At 50.8% G+C, this 20,565-nt stretch overlaps 1 protein-coding gene across 2 annotated transcripts in view; it reads right to left on the bottom strand.

Annotated features, from left to right (window-relative positions):
- Positions 1-5,318: 5,318 nt before the first annotated feature.
- Positions 5,319-20,565, bottom strand: part of HDLBP (high density lipoprotein binding protein) — a 38,737-nt gene continuing 23,490 nt past the window's right edge. For both annotated transcript variants that reach the window (XM_053986083.1, XM_053986084.1), the window contains exons 8-28: positions 20,044-20,250; positions 19,732-19,839; positions 19,099-19,203; positions 18,587-18,665; positions 17,836-17,975; positions 17,453-17,557; positions 17,039-17,152; positions 16,623-16,709; positions 16,316-16,447; positions 15,788-16,006; positions 14,732-14,953; positions 14,293-14,511; positions 13,442-13,580; positions 12,907-13,061; positions 12,208-12,312; positions 11,422-11,556; positions 10,760-10,903; positions 10,400-10,585; positions 8,874-8,990; positions 8,310-8,438; positions 5,319-7,698 (exon numbers count right to left, since the gene is read on the bottom strand). In XM_053986083.1, the coding sequence (XP_053842058.1) occupies positions 7,612-7,698; positions 8,310-8,438; positions 8,874-8,990; positions 10,400-10,585; positions 10,760-10,903; positions 11,422-11,556; positions 12,208-12,312; positions 12,907-13,061; positions 13,442-13,580; positions 14,293-14,511; positions 14,732-14,953; positions 15,788-16,006; positions 16,316-16,447; positions 16,623-16,709; positions 17,039-17,152; positions 17,453-17,557; positions 17,836-17,975; positions 18,587-18,665; positions 19,099-19,203; positions 19,732-19,839; positions 20,044-20,250 (2,934 nt within the window). In that variant the 3' untranslated portion in view covers positions 5,319-7,611. The remainder of the gene's footprint in view (positions 7,699-8,309; positions 8,439-8,873; positions 8,991-10,399; positions 10,586-10,759; positions 10,904-11,421; positions 11,557-12,207; positions 12,313-12,906; positions 13,062-13,441; positions 13,581-14,292; positions 14,512-14,731; positions 14,954-15,787; positions 16,007-16,315; positions 16,448-16,622; positions 16,710-17,038; positions 17,153-17,452; positions 17,558-17,835; positions 17,976-18,586; positions 18,666-19,098; positions 19,204-19,731; positions 19,840-20,043; positions 20,251-20,565) is intronic.

The following is a 20,565-nucleotide window of genomic DNA, read 5'->3' as shown; positions in this document are numbered from 1 at the left end:
GTGGTTTTTATTTCATGGGGGAGGTTTTACCAGAAGGTGTTTGCAGTAGACTGAAGCCATGTGAACCATTTGCAGACCACTGTTGACTCTGTGACACACATTCAGGTTAGGAATGTCCTCACAAACACCACCTCCAGATCAAGGCTCAAGAGTGGCCTGTAAAAAGGTGAAAATAGATCTGACCCAGATTAGTTACCAGGTATACCTGTTGGTACAACATTCTTCCCCCAAATAGTGGCTGGGCAGTGAAACAGGCTCCTTAGGCCAGTGGTCATGGCCCTGAGTCTGCCAGAGCTCAAGAAGCATTTGTACATGCAGGGTGTGATTCCTGGGGTTGTCATTGTCAACCCCAGATGCAGGGTGTGATTCCTGGGGTTGTCATTGTCCTGTGCAAGACCAGGAGTTGATCTTCAATGATCCTTATGAGTCCCTTCCAATTAAGGAAAATACCTTAATGATGGACACCTGCAGATTCCCAGGCTCCCTTTTTTTAGGTGGTGGATGCACTGGAAGAACTGTTTCTCTTCACTGAATGGACAATGTCCTCCCTGTCTGCCACTCATGCTGTGACACTCCCCTGCTCTCCCACCTCTGCCACTGCAGGCATCTTTTTATCTCCTTATTCACCTCCCATGTGTGGGGGGTTCCTGTCTGCTCAGCTTCTCGAGTTCCTAAGCTGAGCTCACTTTGCCTGGTCTCTTAGATTTGAAGTGCTTGGCATGGACTGGACCCAGTGGCTGGTGTGGAGGAGTGTCTGACCTTTCCATCACCAGATCACACCCTGATGGACATGCCTTTGAGCTGGGTAACCTCAAAGAAAAATCCTTACCTACAGTGACAGAGAAAAGATGCAAGAGGATGTTGCTCCACAGCATGTATTTGGCTGAGGTGGTAGAGGAGAGGGGCGCTCAGATGGGGCCGGGGTGGTGACGTGACAGAACACTGCACCAGACCACTGACCTCTCATGTCTCCTTGCTTTCCAGGTGAAAACATTCCTGATGATAGGTGTGCCCAGATGTGGACACTGGCACTGCCAGGAGGGGTGGTGGGGTTGTGCAATGTCCATGAGCCATGGGCACCCCGTTGCCTTAGTCTGCTGCTCAGCACTAGGAGGAAGGAAGGGCACGAAGGCTCTGCCATGCAACAGAGGAGCTCCACAGATGACCCCCCTGCAGCCTGGTGGGGCAGGATGGTGGCAGTGGGTGAAGAGGCCATGGAAATGCCCCAGCTGGGTGGTCACAACCCATTTCTGCTGCAGCCAGGCTGCCTGGGGGAATTGCTGTGCTCCTCACCCCACACACCTCACCCCCAGCCCAACCACACAGCCCTGGACAAGAGGAGCATGGCCAAAGTCTTCAGCAGCAGCTGCACGAGGATAGGTGAGGGGAAAAGGAGCTTGGAGTTTGACTCCTTTCCACATCCTGGAGAGGAGGCTGGGGCAGGAGAGGGTCTGCTAGGTTGAGGAGCACAGGAAAAGCCTGAGTGTTCCATGGCTGGAGCTGGCAGCTGGTCCATACATCATGATCAGAGGGTACTGGACCCCCAAGCCCTGGCAAGCACCAGCCTACTCATCCTACTCAGGTGCTCCAGCCCTTCCCTTTCATGAGATAGGTGCAGTCCTCAGTCCTGTTAATCAACTCTCCCAGCTTCCTGTGCTAGGAACACCCAAGTGAAGTGGCTGGAGCCTCCAGAGCAGGCACATCCTTCCCTCAGCTCCTTGTTTCACTCACAAGACAATGCCCAGCCCCACAAGAGCACCAAGTCATGGAGGAGAAAGATATGCAGGACAAACAGGGCTTTGGGTTCCACCATGAGATCCCTTTCCTTGCCTCAGACTTGGTCCTGGTGTGGGAAACCATCCCCCAGGAGCTGAGCTGGCAGCAGGACATTGTGAGAACAGGGACTTGCAGGAGAGATCTGCTGCCATCCACAGGACCTGGAGGAAGAAATTTCTGGATAAGCTTCACTCTGCTGGGATGCACATAGAAAAGGTACCCAGTGATCTGACTCCAGATTTCAATCCCCTTGTGGTAAATGCAGCCTTGATTAGTGGATTGTTTGATCCAGGGGAGGATGTGCCCTGCCACGGGGGCCTCTTACAGGAGGGGAGCCAGGGGTGTGATGTGTTTGTGTTCATCTCCTGGGTCAGCTCTACCAGGCTGATCCACACCAGCACAGTTACCCCAGTGCTGCCCACATAAACATGTACAGGTGCCAGAAGCCTTATCTTTTATCTTCTGCTGGAGTCACACATGCACATGACTTGGCTGGAGAAGGTGGTGCCCTATCGAGTGCACCCTGCAGCCTGCTCTGCTACTGTGCAGCAGCTCCAGCTCTGGCTGCCTCTGCAGGTGAGGGGCTGTGGTGCCCAAGCTTGCAGGGGATGGGGGACAGTGCCCCAGTGCTCCTGGGTGTCCCACTCTGCATGACCAGCTGTATTTCTGTGGGGCTCTGATGGGGTTTGCAGCCTCCTTGCTTTCCAGGGGACCCAGTGACCCCCAGTCACCACTCTTGTCCCATGGACAGCTGTGGGATCCCACTTCATTTTGCTTCTCCTCCAGAGCCCCATCCCTTCTTTCCCTGGCTTCTGAAAAGCAGGTTCCTGGGCCTTTGGGCAGGGCTAAAGGACAGGGGAGTGCTGCTGCCACCACAGGCAAGGAGCACTGTGGCAGGGGGACTGTCCCAACAGAGAGTGGCAGCACTCACGTGGCCACAGGATGCCTGGGGCTGAGGCAGTGCCAATTCGCTGTGGGCTAACTGATCCCAGTCTGGGATCCATCATCAGCCCTTTTGTCCCACCCTAGCAAACAGGAAGAGGCCTGTGTGTGAACCAGACGAACCCTTCTTTCCCCGGGGCTGCTCTGGATACATTCCTGGATGCAGAGCCTGGGGTATCCACTCACAACTCTGCCGTGGCTCCTGCAGGTTTGTCGACTGTCCCACAAACTACCTGAGCTCTCTGGGGATCTGCAGTGAGGAGCTGAGTGCCAGCTGGGACAGACCAGCCCCTGCACTGGCATTCTCAGCTGGTGTGTGCTGTGGGAATTCCTTCCCATGCTCGGGGTCCCATCTCCCTGTGCCAGCAGGCTGAGGGCCCCGCTGTCCCCGCAGGGCAGCCCAAGTGGGTGCCCCATGGAGATGGCACAGGAGCTGCTGGGCATCATGGTGGGGAACCATATCAACAACGTGCAGGAGGTGGCCAACCTGTGAGTATGCCCTGGCTTGCCAGGGCCATCACGCATCCCTGAGCTCACACAGGATGCCAAGGGCATGTTCAGTAGCAGAGGACATGGTGGCCCTTCTTTTGTTCCTCCAAAGACCTGAAGTGCTGCTGGCAAAAGCAGAAGCTTCTCTCAACCAAGAGGAGGGTGAGGAGGGGGAGTCAGCCCTGGTGGAACAGGCACGCTGGGCTGTGGGCCACCAGCTGCAGGAGTTCAAAGGGCTGCTTGATGAATTCCTGGAGATGGATAGGGACTGGCCTCGGGCTGGGGAGTGCTGAGAGGTGCTGGGAGAAAGGCTGCCCCACTCCCCACAGGATGGGGATGTGAGATGCTGCAGTTGATGCTGTCATTTCAGTCTGTCTCTCCCTGCTCCCCCTCTTTCTCCTAGTCCTGCAGTTTGGCTTCACCACCATCTTTGTGGCAGCCTGTCCCCCTGGCATCCCTCATCATCCTGCTCAACAACAGGGTGAAGATCTGCCTGGATGCCCACAAGTGCTTTAGTGACTACCAGCAGCCTGTGGCTGAGCAGGCATGGGGCATTGGCACCTGGTTCTCCGTCCTGGAGGTCATCACTCACATGGCCAGTGGGCTGTGAGGGGGCTGCAGGTGGAGTAAGAGAATTGGGAGAAGTTGTTTGGGTGTTGAAGGGTGCAGCATGATGAGGGGAGCAGCAGTGCTCAGGGAGGGTCTGCCTGTGCAGAAGGTGCAGCTCCAGCCATGGGCACTGGGTAGTTGTCATGCTCTGGGCCTTGCTTGGCAATAACTGGGGGAAGAGAACAGCTGTCTGCTGTCCCAGACCAGTGTCATATCTGGTTTGTCAGGCTGAGGGCAAGGAGAGGCAAAAAGCCATGCAAGCAGCACAGGGCATGAAGGAGCGTGGGGATGGGGTGTCCCCCAGCTGCAGATCTGCTGCTGCACATCTCCCTGCTTCCAGGCCTTCCTCATAGCCTTCACCTCTGATTTTCTGCCCCAAGCATACCACGGGTACATCCACAACAGCAGCCTGCACAGCACATGAACTTCACCTTGGTGCATGCACCATGGGACTTTGTCCTGCAGAGCAACACCCATGCATGTGGGAGCCTGCTCCTGCCTCTGCTGCCTTCTCCTTCCTTAGGCTGCGATTTTGCCTTTCTCTGCCTTTCCCACAGCAAATATTTTGTTTAGCAGAGCGACTTTTAGCCAGGTCCACGTTGTCCACCCAGTTCCTTGAGGTCCTGGGGGCCCTCACTCAGCCAGGGCTGAGCGTGTGCTGGACACGTCTGTGTGCAGGGTGGTGGGGAGGGTCACTGGACACTGTTGTGGAGGGAGGTGCTTTTGTGAAGAATAAACTCCCTCGGGGCTGGGTTACCTGTGAGACTTAGGTCCCAGCAGAAGCTGGCTGAGGGCTGGTTCTGCTGTGCTCTGGCACGCCAGGCTGGGAGCAGGAGGAACTGCTAAGAAGCTCGGTCAGTACCTGCTGCACTTCACTCCCTCAGTTACAGAGCATTCAGGGACAGGATGGCGGCCTGCCCTTGAGTGACTGGCAGCTGCTGGCCGTATGCTCAGGTTTCATCATCACCTTTGAGGTACTAGCTATGAGCCCAACTGGGTGGCCCAGGGTGTGGTGCTGGGGCAAGGGTAAGGATTCACCACGGCAGCCAACTCACACCTCTCATCCACTTCCAGCATTTGGGTTTCCTTACTGCATGTGTGATTGCATGGCTGGTACCTGACACGCCTGAGGCTGTGGAGGTTAAGATGAAGTGTGAACAGTACCTGGCCAAAGAGGCTCTAGCTGTGGAGTAGCTGAGCAAGAGGGACCATGGCTGATGCCTCCCCTTCCTCCCTTACACCAGCAGCAGCCCTGGCACCAGCTGCCTGAAGGCAAGCAGGTCTGTGTTTCCCTACTAAGAGGGAACAGCCACCGCCCCTTTCCTGCTCTCACCCCTTTCCTTCACCCCACTGCTTGCCATGTGAGTCCCACCCCTTCAAGGGCAAGGCCATAGCAAAGGCTCAGGTGGGCAAACTTGAAGTCCTTGAATCCCTGGCTAAACCCAGCCCAGCATGGGCTGTCTTGGATCTCACCCCACCAGCAGAAATAATATCCACCACACTCCAAGCTGTTTCAGGTTTTATTTTAGAATTTATAAAATTCCAGTGTCATCCATACTCATGAGCCTTTTTACATGTTTGCATATAGTCTCCAAATTCCAAAGTTAAGGCCAAGGGATCATTGCTATGGAAACGTACAATATGGAAGACGTCAAAGAGAAGAAATGGACACATGCCACAGTCTGCTGCAGAAGGAGGGTGCTGGGGGAACAGTACTAGGTACAATCACTTCATGACCTTCTTTAGAGTGGAAGGTTGGGCCGTGGGGCATGAGCTCAAGGCAGTGGATGCCCTGGATGTAACTCAAGCCTTGCTGTGCAACTGGTGAGGGCACAGGGGCATAAAGAGGAGGAGGGGGTGATAGGCTTGGTGATGCAGGGCAGACCTAAGCTACAGGGTATTAACCATTTTCTGACAGACGCAGATGGGAAGGTACCACCCTAGTTCCCCTTCTCCCGTGCTGGAGGCAAGGCCGCCCTGTCCTTCAGGGGCAACCAGGCACCCCACAACGGGCCATGGTCCATTCTCAGACTAAAGGAGAGCACTGTGAGGTTTTGGTTTGACTTCTGCATAGCAGCCTCTGCCAAGAAGAGCTGGCGCAGGAAGGAAAAGCATCGGCATGTTTGGCCTGTCCCAAGGAGGGAAAGGCAAGGCAGCTGGGCTCAGCCTGCCACACTTGTGCTCTGTCAGTAGCACTAGAGAAGAGAGGCTAGGGACTCCTGCTTGTCCAAGAGCTGAAGCAGCTGGGACAGAGGAATGGCTCAGACTACAAGCTCTGTAGGACCAAGGCAGGGAAGCGGGGGCACACAAAAAGCCCACACTACATGCCTCCCTCCATGAAGACATGATTTTCCTTTTACTTGCTGGAGGAGCTCAGACAACACCCTTTGAGCAAGCTGTGGCAGGGCCCAGGTGCAAGAGACCCCGAGTACAGATCATGGATCACCCTCTACCACATGATGGAGGTCTCAGGAGGGCTCAGCACACATATCAACCCCCAATGCTGTCGGAGCAGAAGCCTGGCTCACACCACCTCTGCAGCCCACGGCCCTGGGGCCAAGCCCTGTGCTAGCTCAGCACGCAGTCCTATGGATTCACAGCCTGCCTCAGCACCACCAGGCTCTACTTCCCTCTGGAGCAGCTCTCACAGCTGTGCGGAGACACAAGGCTCCTCTTGCTTCTCCTCCACGCTTGTGCTACGGCTGCCCAGATGACAGCTGGAGTAGCTGCTGACCCACAGCCATCGAGAGGCCCCCATCATTCTGCTGTTTGAGGTAGAAAGAAGGCAACAGGAACGGTGTGACTGCCGCTCATGTTGAGCTGCTGCAGCACTAACAGCGAGCTACAGCTCCTCCAAGCTGTGCGTCCCACCAGCTGCTCCTGAGCCGCGTCACTGCAGCCACCTTGGGTGAGCCAAACCTGTCCCATCGGCCACACTGCTGTGTGCTGGCTCTCCTGCCTGCTCACACTACTGGGAAGGGGGAACAAGGAGCGGGGTCTGTCATCAAGCACTGGAAGACTGGTCAAGTGTGCAGGCTGGGGCTGTGCTTGGTGCGGCGCAGGGACGCGCGCTCACTGCGCTCACAGGTGTTTTCCTGACCAGGGTAGCCATACGTTGTTCTGGCCCCTTCCATCTCTGTTGTTTCTACAGCCTATTGAGGATTTTGTTTCTTTAAAAAGCAGATTTCTGACCTTACAGATTATTTGAAGCTCTCTCCCCACAGTCAGCTATCAGCATTAAATGAATTTTTGGCAGTTAAAATGAAAAAAAGTTGATTGCACTCTACAAAGGTAAGGTAAGGCCTGGGATAAACACAAAGGAAAGAGGGCAAACGTTTTGGCTTTAGAAAGTCAAGGAAATTTATTTCCTGAGGTCATGAGACAGGAAGTAGATTCCTAGCCACAGTAAAGGAGGTCTCCTAATGAAGGCGAGAATGCCTAGTCAGACATGCTCAAGAGAGCAGATTGCTCTGCTAGCGCTTGGGAAGCTGCAAATCTTAGCCACTTGGAGTCAATTATGAAGTTTCTAACAAAAACACACACATTTAGTGTTTGGATCTGAGTGGAAGTCTTGTTCCAAACGAGGAAAGAATATCCATCAAGAGATGAGGGTGGGTCCTAGACACGGTGATAGCTGAGGGGAGCAGGATGGGGTCTAGCACTCCAGACACCATTAGGAGACCTCTTGGGACAATTGATTTGTGCTCCAGCCGCTGGGTCAGATTTCAGACAGGAAGTATTTGTGGCAGGTTAGTGTCAGGTCAGCGGGCTGGAGGAGTTTCTGCTTCCAGGTCATTATCGTTTGGGTCCCCAGGGAAGAGTCTTGGGGGCCACTTGAGCCCCAAAGCTGGGGAAGTCTTCAGAACTGCTCATATCAGGGGCCTAGAGCAAACAAAAAGGGAACAAGTTAAGCTCCTGCCCTGCTGTGAACTGATGTGGTCAGGCCCTGAGCTAAGCAGCATTGTTGATATCCCAGGAGGCGAGACAATGGGGAAAGGACAAAAAGGATCATTGTGGCCCCAGGACACCTAGAGGTGGTATTGAGGAGGGTGCAGATAAGGTGCAAAGGGCTCCAAGGGTCCCAGCTGAGTAACTGGGACACTGGAACAGGGTCAGGCCAGCTCTGAGCAGCACTGGGGCAGCTGAGGAGCTGTCACATGTCCCAACTCAGAGCTGCAAACACTGAGCCAGTTCTGTGCTGCAGCATGAGTCTCAAGTCCCAGGCCCTACCCCTAAAACAACACAACCTGGCAGGATGCCTTCTGGTAAGGATCCCCCATTCCCCAACAGCTCCACACTGATGTAGCCAGAGTGACAAGACACTGGGAAAGTGCTTTGAAAGCTGGACAGGAGAGCCCAGGCTTGTGCTCAGGCCACAAAGAGCAGCTAAAAGCTGCTTTCTCTGTTACCAGGGAGAGAATGCTGTGTCCCTAGCAGAGACAGAAGTGTCCCCACGCTCTGTGTCCCCAGCCTGCAGCACAAACAGCACTCACCTTCTCGTTGTTGACAGTGGCCCAGGGGGCATCTCTCACCACAAAGCCCTTGGATGGGGCCTTGGACTCTTCATGTGAGGAGGGCTTCATGTACACCTGCATTGCCTCGTTGTCCACCACATCTGCAAGCTGCAGTAACACAACCAGTGAGGGGGCATCTCACATTGGATAGCTTCTCAAACTGGAATAAAACACCCACCCCTCCATCTCTCCACACTGCAACCTGCTCAAGCTCACCAGCCTGTTCTACAATGACCAAAAATGGTGTGTCTGCACTAGACTGAGGGCCACAACTTTTAACTGGTGCAGGCTGTTACAAGGCAAGAACATGCACATCCTGAGGTGTCCCAGCATTCTCATTCACTGTCCTCTCCTGGATATTAGGAGAGGGGGCAGTCCAGCTGGTTTGAGGGACAGCTGCAGTGGAGGCAGACAGCCACCCACACAGGGCTCAATTTCTCTGATGCAGTGGAAGAAAATACCACATGGACATAGGTCAGACATCCAGCTCTGTAGCAGGGGAAGCTCTTGCTAAGCCCCATCATGGATTTGCTGAACACTTACATATTCCTCCTCCAAGTTCAGGATGTGATCAATAGCTTCTTCTACATTCTCAGGGAGTCCTGTCACAGTCACACAGTTGGGGTCAGGAGCTCCACTCTGGGGAAAGCGAATATCCACCTGTAACACAAGGAACAGCGTAAGACTTACACCTGCACATCTGAAATGCCAGACACTCCCCATGACCCTTGTCACTGGAATCACAGATCACTGTCACTGATACCCTAATTACTGTCTGTTCACAGCCACAAGTCTGTTTCAGACCTCCACAGCTCAGACACTGACGGTCAGCAGGTATATAGCTGGCCCCAAAGCTTGCCCAGTTTCCTGTGAAGGAAAGCAGAGCAGTCTGTAGTAAGGACCAAATTTCCAGCAGCCCCTGGTGCTCACTCCCAGAGGCTCACTGTTTTCTGGGCAGCTCCTGCAGCACAGGCAGGAGAGGGGCTGCATTCCCAGACAGTGTCCTCACACTGCTGCAAACATTTTTACCACTGAGCCATCACCGCAAAGTACAATGAGCTTTCAGTGTTTGCCACAGAATAATCCTGGCTGACAATGGCTTTACAGAGCTGGCCTAGTGCACCCCATGCACAAGCACTGTACTCTCTCACACCCTGCCTTCCAGATGGGTACCAGAAATGTAAACAAGACAGGACCAAACCCAAAGGCTGCTCATTTGGGAACCAGTTTGTTTCAATAACTGAGCCCAGCCAAAATGCACGTCTCCAGAATCCTATCCCTCAGTATTCACATTCACTGCTGGCCCTGCAGTAAAGCCTGCTGATGATGCCATATGCTATTAGGGCAGAGGTCCCTGACCTTCCAGAGCCAGCTGACTTTGCCACATCCACAGCCCTGAGAATGTGCCATGATTCCCAGAGTCAAGGGATCCACAGTGGCCTAGAGGAAAGCCAGAAAAATTCCTTGAATTAAGCTCAAAGTATCTGGGGGGTCTGGGGACAGCCTCCTCACACAGCCTCCCAGCAAGAGGCCTGGCTGCCCACTTCCAGTAATCAGAGTAGCTGACATACACACCTCCTCCTCTCTCTCAAGATCATCTGGGACCCTGTCTGCAAGAAACCCAACAAAAGGGCTCCAGAGAGGTACAGAACTCAGTGCTGCTTGCAGAGCTAATCCAGAGCACTGAGGAAGCATTCCCAGGTTCCACTTCTGTCTAGGTTCCAGCAAAACAGGAAAAGCTCCTGGCCTGGCTTCCAGAGAAAATGACTCAGAGCTGAGGGGTGTGGGAATGCTTCAGCTGGTGTCTGACTATGGTGTCCAGACAGCCCAGGTGCCCTGGGCATATCAGGGTGCCCTGGGCCACGGATGCTGCTCATATGCTGGTGGAGTTGAAGGTGAGCAGGGAAGCACTGGCTTTTCATTCATGTCTGTTCTAGCTGAAGATGCTGAACAGGCACAAGACACAAGAACCACAGGATGTGAGCCTCATTCAGCACCAAGCCCTTTCCACAGGAGAACGTGGCTGCCCAGGCCCAGCCTGACCTGTGTGGCATTGCCCCGCTGCTCACCTTGAACTCATCCATGATTTTGCGGATGGCTTTTCCACGTGCACCAATGATGCGTGCGTGAACACGATGGTCCAGAGTCACATCCTCGGAAACCATCTGCTCCAGCTCACCAACGATCTTCATGATGGCATCCCGGGCAGCCTCGGCATTCTTCTCATAGCCAGTAATGGTGATCTGATCTTGCGCCTGGGGCACAGAGACGTGTAAGAGACCAAGCTCATAAGCAGCTGAGCAAGCTTTCTCCCTGCTAATCCCCTTCACCATCCACCTTATCTAAAGCCACTGGAGAGAGTTGAGAGCTCTTGAGAAGATGCTCAGAGACAACCACTAGTCATCCTTGCACTCTGTCTGATCTCTCACCTGGCTTTCATCATCCTTGTCGGGAAACTGGATGTTGACCTCATGCTCTGTGCGTATCTGGGTGATCACTGCTCCCTTCCGCCCAATGATTTTAGGGTGATACTTGGGATCTACAGTGACTGTCAGTTTGAAGCTCCGCAAGGCCTGGAACAGGAGAAGCAGAGTGAGAGCAGAGAACACACCATGGCTGTTCCAGTGATGTCCACTTAAGTCATAGCATCTCCTTCTGGCTTCTGAGATGCATGGAACAGATTTTGCAGGGCCATGCTTGAGCACCCAAGCCACCCATCCACTGGAGCCTTGTGCTTTCGCCAAGTTCAGGAGGAAACTGCAAACAGCAGACATCCCTAACCTATTATTCAGAGCTGTGATAAGGATTCAGTGAGGCTAGGTAGAGAGAGACTGGCAGCACAGTGAGGTTCCCACCCACCAGTGTCTCAAAAGCACGTGAAGGTGCGAGAGAGACCTGGACAGTCCATAGTTAATTCCCAAACTCTCCTGTCAGTTCATGGTAAATGAGCTACCTTTGAGTAACCCATTTATGACCATTCCTCACCCACAGAGCAGCTAAGGGTGTCCCTAAAAGATGAGGTGTTCCAGGAGTCTGTGCCCAGAGGCTGAAGCCATGTTTTGCTGGAAGGAAGGACAGGCCCAGGCCTTACCCGATCCTCTTGTTCAGCTTGCAGCTCCTTCACTCTTTCCAGGAGCCCGACCTTGGCACGGTCCAGGTTGGTAGCCAGCCCAGTGATTGTGATGATATCTGACTGCAGCTCAGGAGCAGGCACCTGGATGTTCACCTGAGTAACAAGTAGCAATTATCATTTTGTATCACTGCTCATTCTATATCACTTGTGATGCCTCTCACTGCAAGCTGGCATCTCACTGGTCTCCCCTGGCACCAAGACCGGCTCCCACCCAGGCAGCCTAAAAACCACAGAATGGCTGAGGTTTCAAAGGACCTCTGGAGGGCATCAAGCTGGGCAACCTGGAGTCAGTTGCCTGGGACCATTTCTAGATGGTTTTTGAATAGAACTCTCTTTCTGTAACCCCTATGCTGGTCTAGAGAGGCCAGGAAACAAATATATGTTCAACAACACTGACTGCGGCCAACCTGCCTCAGCCCCAGAGGCTCTGGAGAGTTCTCCTGAATGGGTAGGCACAGCAGAGCTGTTTCCCAGGGCCCAGGAGGAAAACAACTCTCACACTGATGAGGTATCCCTGCAGACACCAAACAAGTCATGCAACATTCACAACACCAATAGTATAGCTTCAGCACGAAACCTACCAAGCCCTGGATCCAGGGTCCAAAATATACAGGGATCATTTTCCTATTATGGAGCCTTGGATTCCACAGCAGACCTGAGTATGTTGTAACTGTCCAAACCCCCAACACAGTCACTTAGAGATTCTCCAGGACAGAGGACGTGGAAGGAAGGGCAACAACTTACTTCAAACTCATCCATCATTTTGCGGATCCCACTTCCTTTCTGGCCTATGATGTAACGGTGAAGATCAAAGGGAACTTCCACCTCAATGGTGACAGGAACCAGAGCCTGCAGGGGATGGAGCACAGTTTAACAGGGGAAAAACTTCTCCCATCTTCTAGCTTGCCATATACTTGCCCAAAAGAACATGTTGCTGAACAGAGGTACATTCCCTTCCCAAATTTGACAGAAAGAGAGGACAGCTGGGAACACCAAAATGACCTGTTGCATGTTTTTGAAAGAAGACATCTGAAACCCCACCTTTAGGATAGGTTGCTTTCATATCTTTGGCTTCAGTCTAGCAGAGACTTGGAAAACATCACTACAGAAGCATGGCAAGGTCTGCTGAACCTGGAATGACTCAGCCTCAACCAGACTCCTCCTCTTCTCAGCTGTGCTCCATAAAACAATCATGTCATGCTTTTATGGCTATTGGGGCTGCTTACAAGCATTAGTAATTACAAAGTCAGGCACTATGATTCAAGCTGCCAGGCTAAGTCACAGAACAGAGGAGGTTCCCTTGAGCAGGGCAGACCCCCTCTACAGCCAACATCACTGACCACTTGCATTGCACCTGGACTGTGCAGCTTTTACTACCACCACCACAAATTATATCCAAACATCACCACCTTAACAAGGAAAGGGACTAAGAAAGCCACACACCTGCAGCGCCTCCTTTGCTGCCTCACACTTCTCCCTGCGGCCAGAGATGATGATGATATCGCACTTCTTTGGAGAGCTGGGATCTGTGTCCTTCCCCTCCTTGCCTTCCCCACCTTCCTCACCATTCTCCTGCACAGCTGGCTCCACAACAGGGGCTGAAAATATGCAAAGTCTTGTGTTCAATGCACAGAGCCCCCTCCTCGCTCATCATCTCCCTCCTCCAGATCCTAAGGCTCAGCCACCAGTGAGAGCTCAGAGAGACCTCACTTTTTTGTCAGGTAAGTCCTTGCTCTCCCTGTACTCTGCAGTGACATGTTCACAACACCCAGGTCTGCAGTTTGACCTCCTGAAACTGTCCCCTTCCCAAGAGGACAAGGTTGATGCTAAGCCCAGATTCAAGGACACTGCAGGAACACCAGGGATCAGTTCTTCCCAAAAATTTTAAGTAGAACATACCCACTGGTACAGAGTGTAGGCTACACTACACTTATTTGACCATCCCAACTACCAACCTAAAATGCATCCACAGACATACCTGGGTTTTCCTCCCTGTCAGGGAATTTGATCTGGACGCCGTAGTCCCGGGTGATCTGCTGGATCCGGGATCCTTTGGGGCCCATAATGGAGCGGTGGAACTTTTGTGGAATGGTGCATTCGATTGTCACTTGAGCTTCCTGTGGGAAAGCAGAGTTGCTCTGTCGTGATGCAGACTCTCTCACACCAGAAAACAGGATGTTTGTGCATGGTGAAATCCAAAATGGACACAGAGAGGAGTCAGAAAAGGAGTCAGAAAAGATAACAATGGCTGACAGGGGAAGAACTGAAAATTTCCAAGAATCGTTCCTCTCTTAGAAGAGCAGAGGGTTTAAAGAAGGTTGCCTTCAACTCAGGACATTAAAGACTTCCAAGAGCAAAGCTCAAACTCTTTAGTACTCTGAAGAGGAGGAAGCATTAGAAGAAATAAAAAAAAATAAAGACAGATGGGAAGAGAACAGATTTGACACTTGTCTGCTTCCAAAAGCCAATACTAGCAGTGCAGGAAACCCCTGAAAGCAACCACTACCCAAGGCCAGACATGGAGAGGCACAAGAAGGCTCCAAATCTTTTAATGTCTGGATGTACATCAAGGAGTGGCCTCCTACTTCCACCCCTAAAAACCAGAAGATTGTGAGAGGAGATTCATTCATACAGCATTGGCATTTTGGAGCCAGCTGCAACCCCCAGGCCAGGATCTAAAGTCTGCAGACCCTGTATGTTGACAGCGAAAGTTCAAATCCAAGTCCCAACCATGGGACTTGTTCACATAAAGCTTGGACATACAGCAGGTTCAAGCAGGACACTGCTGAGGGAACAGAGTACAGAAGAAAAAGTTTTTCTACAACATACCAGGTCCTCAATGATCTCCTGGATGCGTTTCTTGGCTGCCTCCACACAATCCTTGGCTCCCTTGAGGGTGACTTTATCGCTCTGGGTGCCAGAGCGCGGGAAGCTGACCATCACACCACCATATTCATCTGCAATCTCACGGAGAACTTGTCCTCGACGGATGACAAAGTGGCGGTGGTGCTTGGGGTCAACCACCATGAAGTCTTCAACCACGTTATCCTGCCAACACACAACAACCAGTCAATCCCACCCGTCCTGGTTATAGGCACGAGCTGGCTGCACTCAACAGCAATCAGCTTACAACCTCACTCTAAGGTAAGGAAGGATCTTCCTGAGCTCCCACAAAGGCCAGCAAATGGTTTTAGGACAAGCAGGTCCTTCATGCTGACTTGTTACACCTTGCAATAGTGAGAGGCAAGAAAGTAGAAAAAGTTCATACCAAGTTCTTGATGAGGGCCTCCAGCTCCTTCTGTGCCTCTTTGACAGCCTCCTCTGTTCCCATGATAGTGATCAGTTCCTGATCTTTGTCCTCAGAGGTGGGAAAGATGATACGGGCCCCTGTGTTGTCTCGCACCTTACGGATGTTGCCACCACCCTTACCAATAAGGAATTTGTGGTACTCTGGCTTTGCACGGAGGTCCACGGTATAACTCTTTGTTTGCTGAAAGGAGCCAGAGAACCATGGAACGTGTCAATATATAGAAAATATCTATCAGCACCAACAGTCAGCACACAGATGTGTTACCTGCACCCATACACAGAGTGCTGCAAAAGCAAAGTAGATGCAGCACACCGTTGAAAGTAAAAAAGGTATACGATGTCTTAAATCAAAAACACTACCCTAAAGATGTTCTCAGGGCCAAAAAACTAGCTGTACACTCAGTATGCCCAATGAGAATATGAGCAGAGACGTCCTAAGGAGAAGGGTCTGACCTGCACGAAAGGCAACACAATAATTTGCTAACTGCTGCAAACCAGGCTCCCAGAGGCAACCAACCAATTTCCATGGAGAACATGTTCACCTGCTGACCCTAGAAAGCTTGCTATTAAAATGACCAGTCAGTCAGCCACAACTCAGAGCAAGGTCTTGTAATCAAAAGCTCCCAAATCTGAATATATGCAGTGAATGGAAGAACTGGAGCTGAAATGCAGAGATGAAGAAAAAAGAAGGAGATTGAGAGAGTAAAGTGTTTGAGAGAAGTGTGATACCCAAGAACATTCAAACCACAGAAGCAGGGAGTCTTAACTCTGAGTATATCATCAGTCTGGCCAGAGATTACAGACAGTTCTTCTGCCCATGAGAGAAGAACTCATTGTCACAAGGATGGAAGAACAGCTCTCTTTTAATCATCCAAACTGTACTCAAATCCCCTAAAAGAGGATTTGTTCTACTGATGCCAAAGGCTTCCATGCAGACAGAGGGAATCACTTCAACCTCCAAAAACAAACAGCTGGTCAAACCAACCCATTTCTTCCCCTGTAAGGCAAGGCTCACCTTCTCCTCTGCCAGATGTAGCAGCTGTTTCTTGGCTTTCTCCACATCCTGGGCTGGGCCCCTGATGGTCACAGTATCACTGCCAGAGCCCTCTGTGGGGAAGTGGATGTGGACTCCACCACATTCCTCCATGATGGAACGGATGAAACGGCCTTTGGCGCCAATGAGGGAATTGTGGAGTTTGGAAGGAATAGAGACCTCCACCTCTGTGATGTTGGCCTAAGCAAAGACAGCATGGGACGTTAGTCAAGCTATAGCAAGGTGTTTGCACAGTCTCCGCTTGCCCCCTAACTCCCACATTGCCAGGAGCTTTGCAGTGCTGAGTGTGATAAATGCCTGACCAGAGGAAACTCCTAACACATGAGCAGCCACAAACTTTGGCTGAAGAGTCAAGAACAGATTGACATCCATATTTACTCCCTCCTGCTGTGCCCCACTACAAGCACTTCTATATTTGTATCTCCCGTAACTCCTATATTTTTATGTTTTCAAGTGCCTAATCTGCCACAGGCCAGTTGTTTCACTTACCAGTTCCTTTTGGATGGCCAAAATTCTGTGGCGAGCAGCCTCACAGTTTGCTCTTTTGCCCGTGATAACAATTGTCTCCGAGTTGCTGTTCTCAGCTGGGAGATCTATTTTGGTGTTGCTTTCTTCACGGATCTGCCACCAAAAAAAAAAAAAATCCCAGCAAAATCATTTGAGAGGTGTCCTATGTCAGAAAAAAAGGCCTTAGAGGTTTTATTTTGCATTATCAATGAGCAGGGGAGACCAGCGAATGAGATTTCACTGCAGGCAGTCACCATAATGAGCAGTGAAGACAAGAAAGATATCTCACCTTCTTGATGTTGGCACCTCCTTTCCCTATGATGTTCTTGTGGAATTGTTTGAAGATGGGAACAGAAATAGAAAAGCTGTTTTCAACCTAAGAGAGAAAGGAAGGGAGAATTGAAGATTACACCATCCTGGAAAGTGAAACCCCATCCAAGGAACTTAATAAACAAGCTTCTGACAACAGGCTTAGACGCCAGGAATTCTTCATATGGGACACTTCCAAGAATAAGCAAAGATATGTACCCTCTCCTATAGCTCTTAAATAACAAGTATTATTTGCCTGCCCCCATACACATAGAACCATGTCCGCAGTTCCTTCATCTTGAGGTGTGCCAGCCCTAGCCAAGCCACTACAGCTCTCCTCTATTCCAGGGTTATCCAGGCATGGAAGAGAGAATAGCAGATAGAAATCTCCCTTACCAGGTCTGCCACCATCTTTTGCATGTACTTGGTGCACTTCTCCACCTCATTTTTGGGACCTCTGAGTTGGACAATGTCACTCTTGTGTGCAGGGTCTGGGAAGTTGATGATAACCTGCAGGAAATGGTCACTTATATCAACTCAAACAAATACAATGATTGTTATGTCAGACATGTGCAAAGATTGGGGGGATCCTGCATATTTCCTTTCCCATTTGGAAGCAGGTAACCATGTCAGCAGTCTCTGGCCAGAAGAACCATCTTCTCACATATATAAGATGTATGAGCAGACACATATCAGTTAGATATTTCTCATACTCACAGAGAGACTAACTTTATGACTTTACTGATCACGTGTCTATTACCAATGTAGGAAAGATGCCCTCTGAATCCCTCCTCTCCTGGAAAGCCTTACCTCTGGGAATTTCTCCCGGATTTCCCGGATCCGCTCGCCCTTCTGCCCAATGATGGTCCGGTGGAATTTCTGCTCAATGATTAGGTCCTTGGTGCGTTCATTTTCCTGTGGAGAACAGAGTTTACAAGGAGTGCTCAGCAGGAGAGCCACATAATAGTCAATACCAGTTTGCTGCCCGACAGTTTACTCGACATCAATGTTTTTCCTCCAGATATAATTCACTGTAGGTTGACAGAGAAGGGGATCCAAGGGAATAGAGGAACATGCACTTGTCATGAGATCCAAGTTCTCAGTGGGCCAGGGGCACAAACCTCTACCAGAAGGTTACTAGGGAACACAGGAGCTCAAACCCTGTGGCCTCCCAGCCATCACATCGCACTAACCATACGGGAAGCGAGTTCCAGCAGCTCTTTCTTGGCCTGTTGGACCCCCTGTGGGTCTCCTTCAATTCTGATCAGGTTGCTCTTCTCATTGTCCGGGGGAATGCGCACAGACACCTTGTAGAGGTCCTTAATCCTGTTAACTGCAAGGCAAGGGCTGTGGTGACACACTCTGCTGGGCACAATTTGGAAGCAAAGACACCTTGACTAGAGGCTTTAGGAAGTACATCAGCCTCTGAGGAAAGGGCAGAGGGATGGAGCTGAATCAGGGGAAAGTGCCTCTTCACCCTGGGGTTCAGCAAGAGCAGCAGATCCATGCTACACAGCAATCTGTGCAATTAAATATTATGGCATCTAATTCACTTGCCAAAGTGAGGCATCTGTTTCTTCCCCAGATAGCACCTGTCTTTTTTGGGGAGAAACTCACCATGCAGATTTCTACCCCCCAAAACTGAGTTCTAAAATGAAATTCACATAGACCAACTTGAAAAAAAAGAAAAAAGGACAACTTTCCAACCTCCCCAAAACACAAAAATTCTACCAGGACACAGCAAAGTAATCTGTTCAACTCTCCAAGGCATTAAAGCCATCCCAAGGCCTCACTGCCCATTTATCTTCTTGTGCCAACTTCACTCCAGAAGGGCAGAGGCAATGTAATGGAGGCAGCACCCTGGCTGAGCTGCAGAGCCACAATATGATAGGCTTATCACAGAGAGTCTGAGTACAGGAAGGATAAGAAAGGCACCCTACTTACTGTTAGCTCCATTCTTGCCAATGAGGTGTCGGTGGAATTTGTGGTCAACATTGATTTCTGCATAATCCATCCGGTTGATCTACAAAGAATTGTACAGGGCTAGGCAGGGCAGGCCCCCTCTGCTGCTGCCTGTGCCCACTGCCAGTGCAGGCATTGACTCCAGCTGCCAGCTACAAGCACTCCTGCTAGTGAGCAGAGCAGAACACTCCCCTCTGCTTTGAGCTGAGAGAACCGTGCTTGTGAAACATTTGAAGGGACTTAAATGCCTCTCCAGCTATGACTGAAAGAGAATCTTTCCTTCTCTGAATCAAAAGACTAAAGATGTGCTCATGATTTTTTAAGGAAAGCTTCATAACCAAGGTTTTTGTTCACCTGCCACACAACTCTCCTTCTGCAAGTTCTGTTAAGCCTGTGAAGATATCTGCAGACAGGAACTACACTTCATCTCTGTTCTGTTTCCCCACCTTTCCCCACTTTCTTTTTATACACTAGAACTACCACCATCAACTTACCAGATCCTTGACCATGACTTCAATCTGTTCCTGGGCCACATTCACATCTTCTGTAGGTCCTTCCAAAGTGATTTTGTCTTCTCCTTCAGTGAATTCGATGTGAACCTTGAGACACAAGGCAAGGAAACCAATAAGAATTTTCCAAGACACAAGCCAAGGTCAATGCTGTCAGTCAGGCCTACACCATCAATCCCTACCACTAAGGGTACACATGATTTCTGAAGTAGGCAATCTACCATTTTGGCCATATCGGTGTCTAGAGCATAAGGTTTTGGTGCTGTCTTGAGTATGCAAGGGCTTTGGAGAAGTTCCTCACCTAGCCTGTCTACAGATACCATCTAACTCACAAGGGAGAAGTCTCATAGAACTCAGCATTTCCAGCTCTCCTACTACATCAATTCTCCAAATACTAACACATAAAGCTTCCTTTGAAGGACTCAACACTTGAAAGTTACATGGGATGGGAAGTGTTCGAGGCAGTAGAATTTGGAAGTTCCCCTGAATATTATAAGATCTGTGTCATTTCCTCCCTGGTTTTATCCATACTAGAATACATTTCTCTCTCTACAAAGAGCGAGCTGGATTAAACCACATTCTACTTCAACTGGTGCTAAGCTAATAGTTCATCCATACCTTTGGCATCTGCTGAGTTATTTTGGCCAGGTTTTGTCCTTTCTTTCCAATGATGAAACGATGAAGCCAAGAGGGGGCTGAGACCGAGGAGACGGTAAAACTGTTGGCCTGAGAGACAGAGAAGCTGTTTGATGGACAGACTGGAAGAGGCCTTCACAAAAATTCACTTCCAGTTCCCATGCTGCACCCTCGTTATTGAGTTCTAAGCTGCATCTCTGACAGCCTGACAGAGACCACCCCCCTCCACTTGTCAGTGCCCAGGGATGTATCTTTGTGGGGCTTTCAAAGGAGCCTAGCCCATCCCATCAATACCTTTGCATAGACTTCAGTCAATGCTTGCCCAAGCTTTTCAGGCTCGCCTCGCAGTATCACCGTCTCCGAGCTACTGTCAGTGGGTGGGATCTCGACAGAGACTCCAGTTTTCTCCAAGATCTCCTGCAGGGAATTACCCTTGGGGCCGATGACATACTTGTGCTGGGACTTCTTCACCTCCACAGCGATGGTAGTAGTCTTCTTTTTCTGTAGGAGCAGAGGCACTGGAGCATCAATCACAAGGGAGCAGGGAAGGACAAAAGTGAAAGGAAGAGACACAAGATGCAGTGAAGCTCAGCAACCAGGAAAGATCAAAGCAAAGGTGAGCACAGGAGTTCTGCAGTACCCTAGCATCTTTACGACCTGCCTATAGAAAGCCCTATTCTCAAAAAATTAACAGGTGAAATACAAAAATTCAGTTTAAGCTCCCTGGGACACTACATGGAAGAGACCACATACACACCCCTGCCCTTGCACAATGCCCAGCTGTCCCCAGGCAGTGCTGTAATGCAACACCAGGCT

Source organism: Vidua macroura, chromosome 10 (genome assembly GCF_024509145.1).
Source record: "Vidua macroura isolate BioBank_ID:100142 chromosome 10, ASM2450914v1, whole genome shotgun sequence".
In the NCBI taxonomy this organism is placed as follows: Eukaryota; Metazoa; Chordata; class Aves; order Passeriformes; family Viduidae; genus Vidua; species Vidua macroura.
The sequence above is the reverse complement of the archived record's forward strand: the minus strand, read 5'-3'. Positions and strand labels throughout refer to the sequence as shown.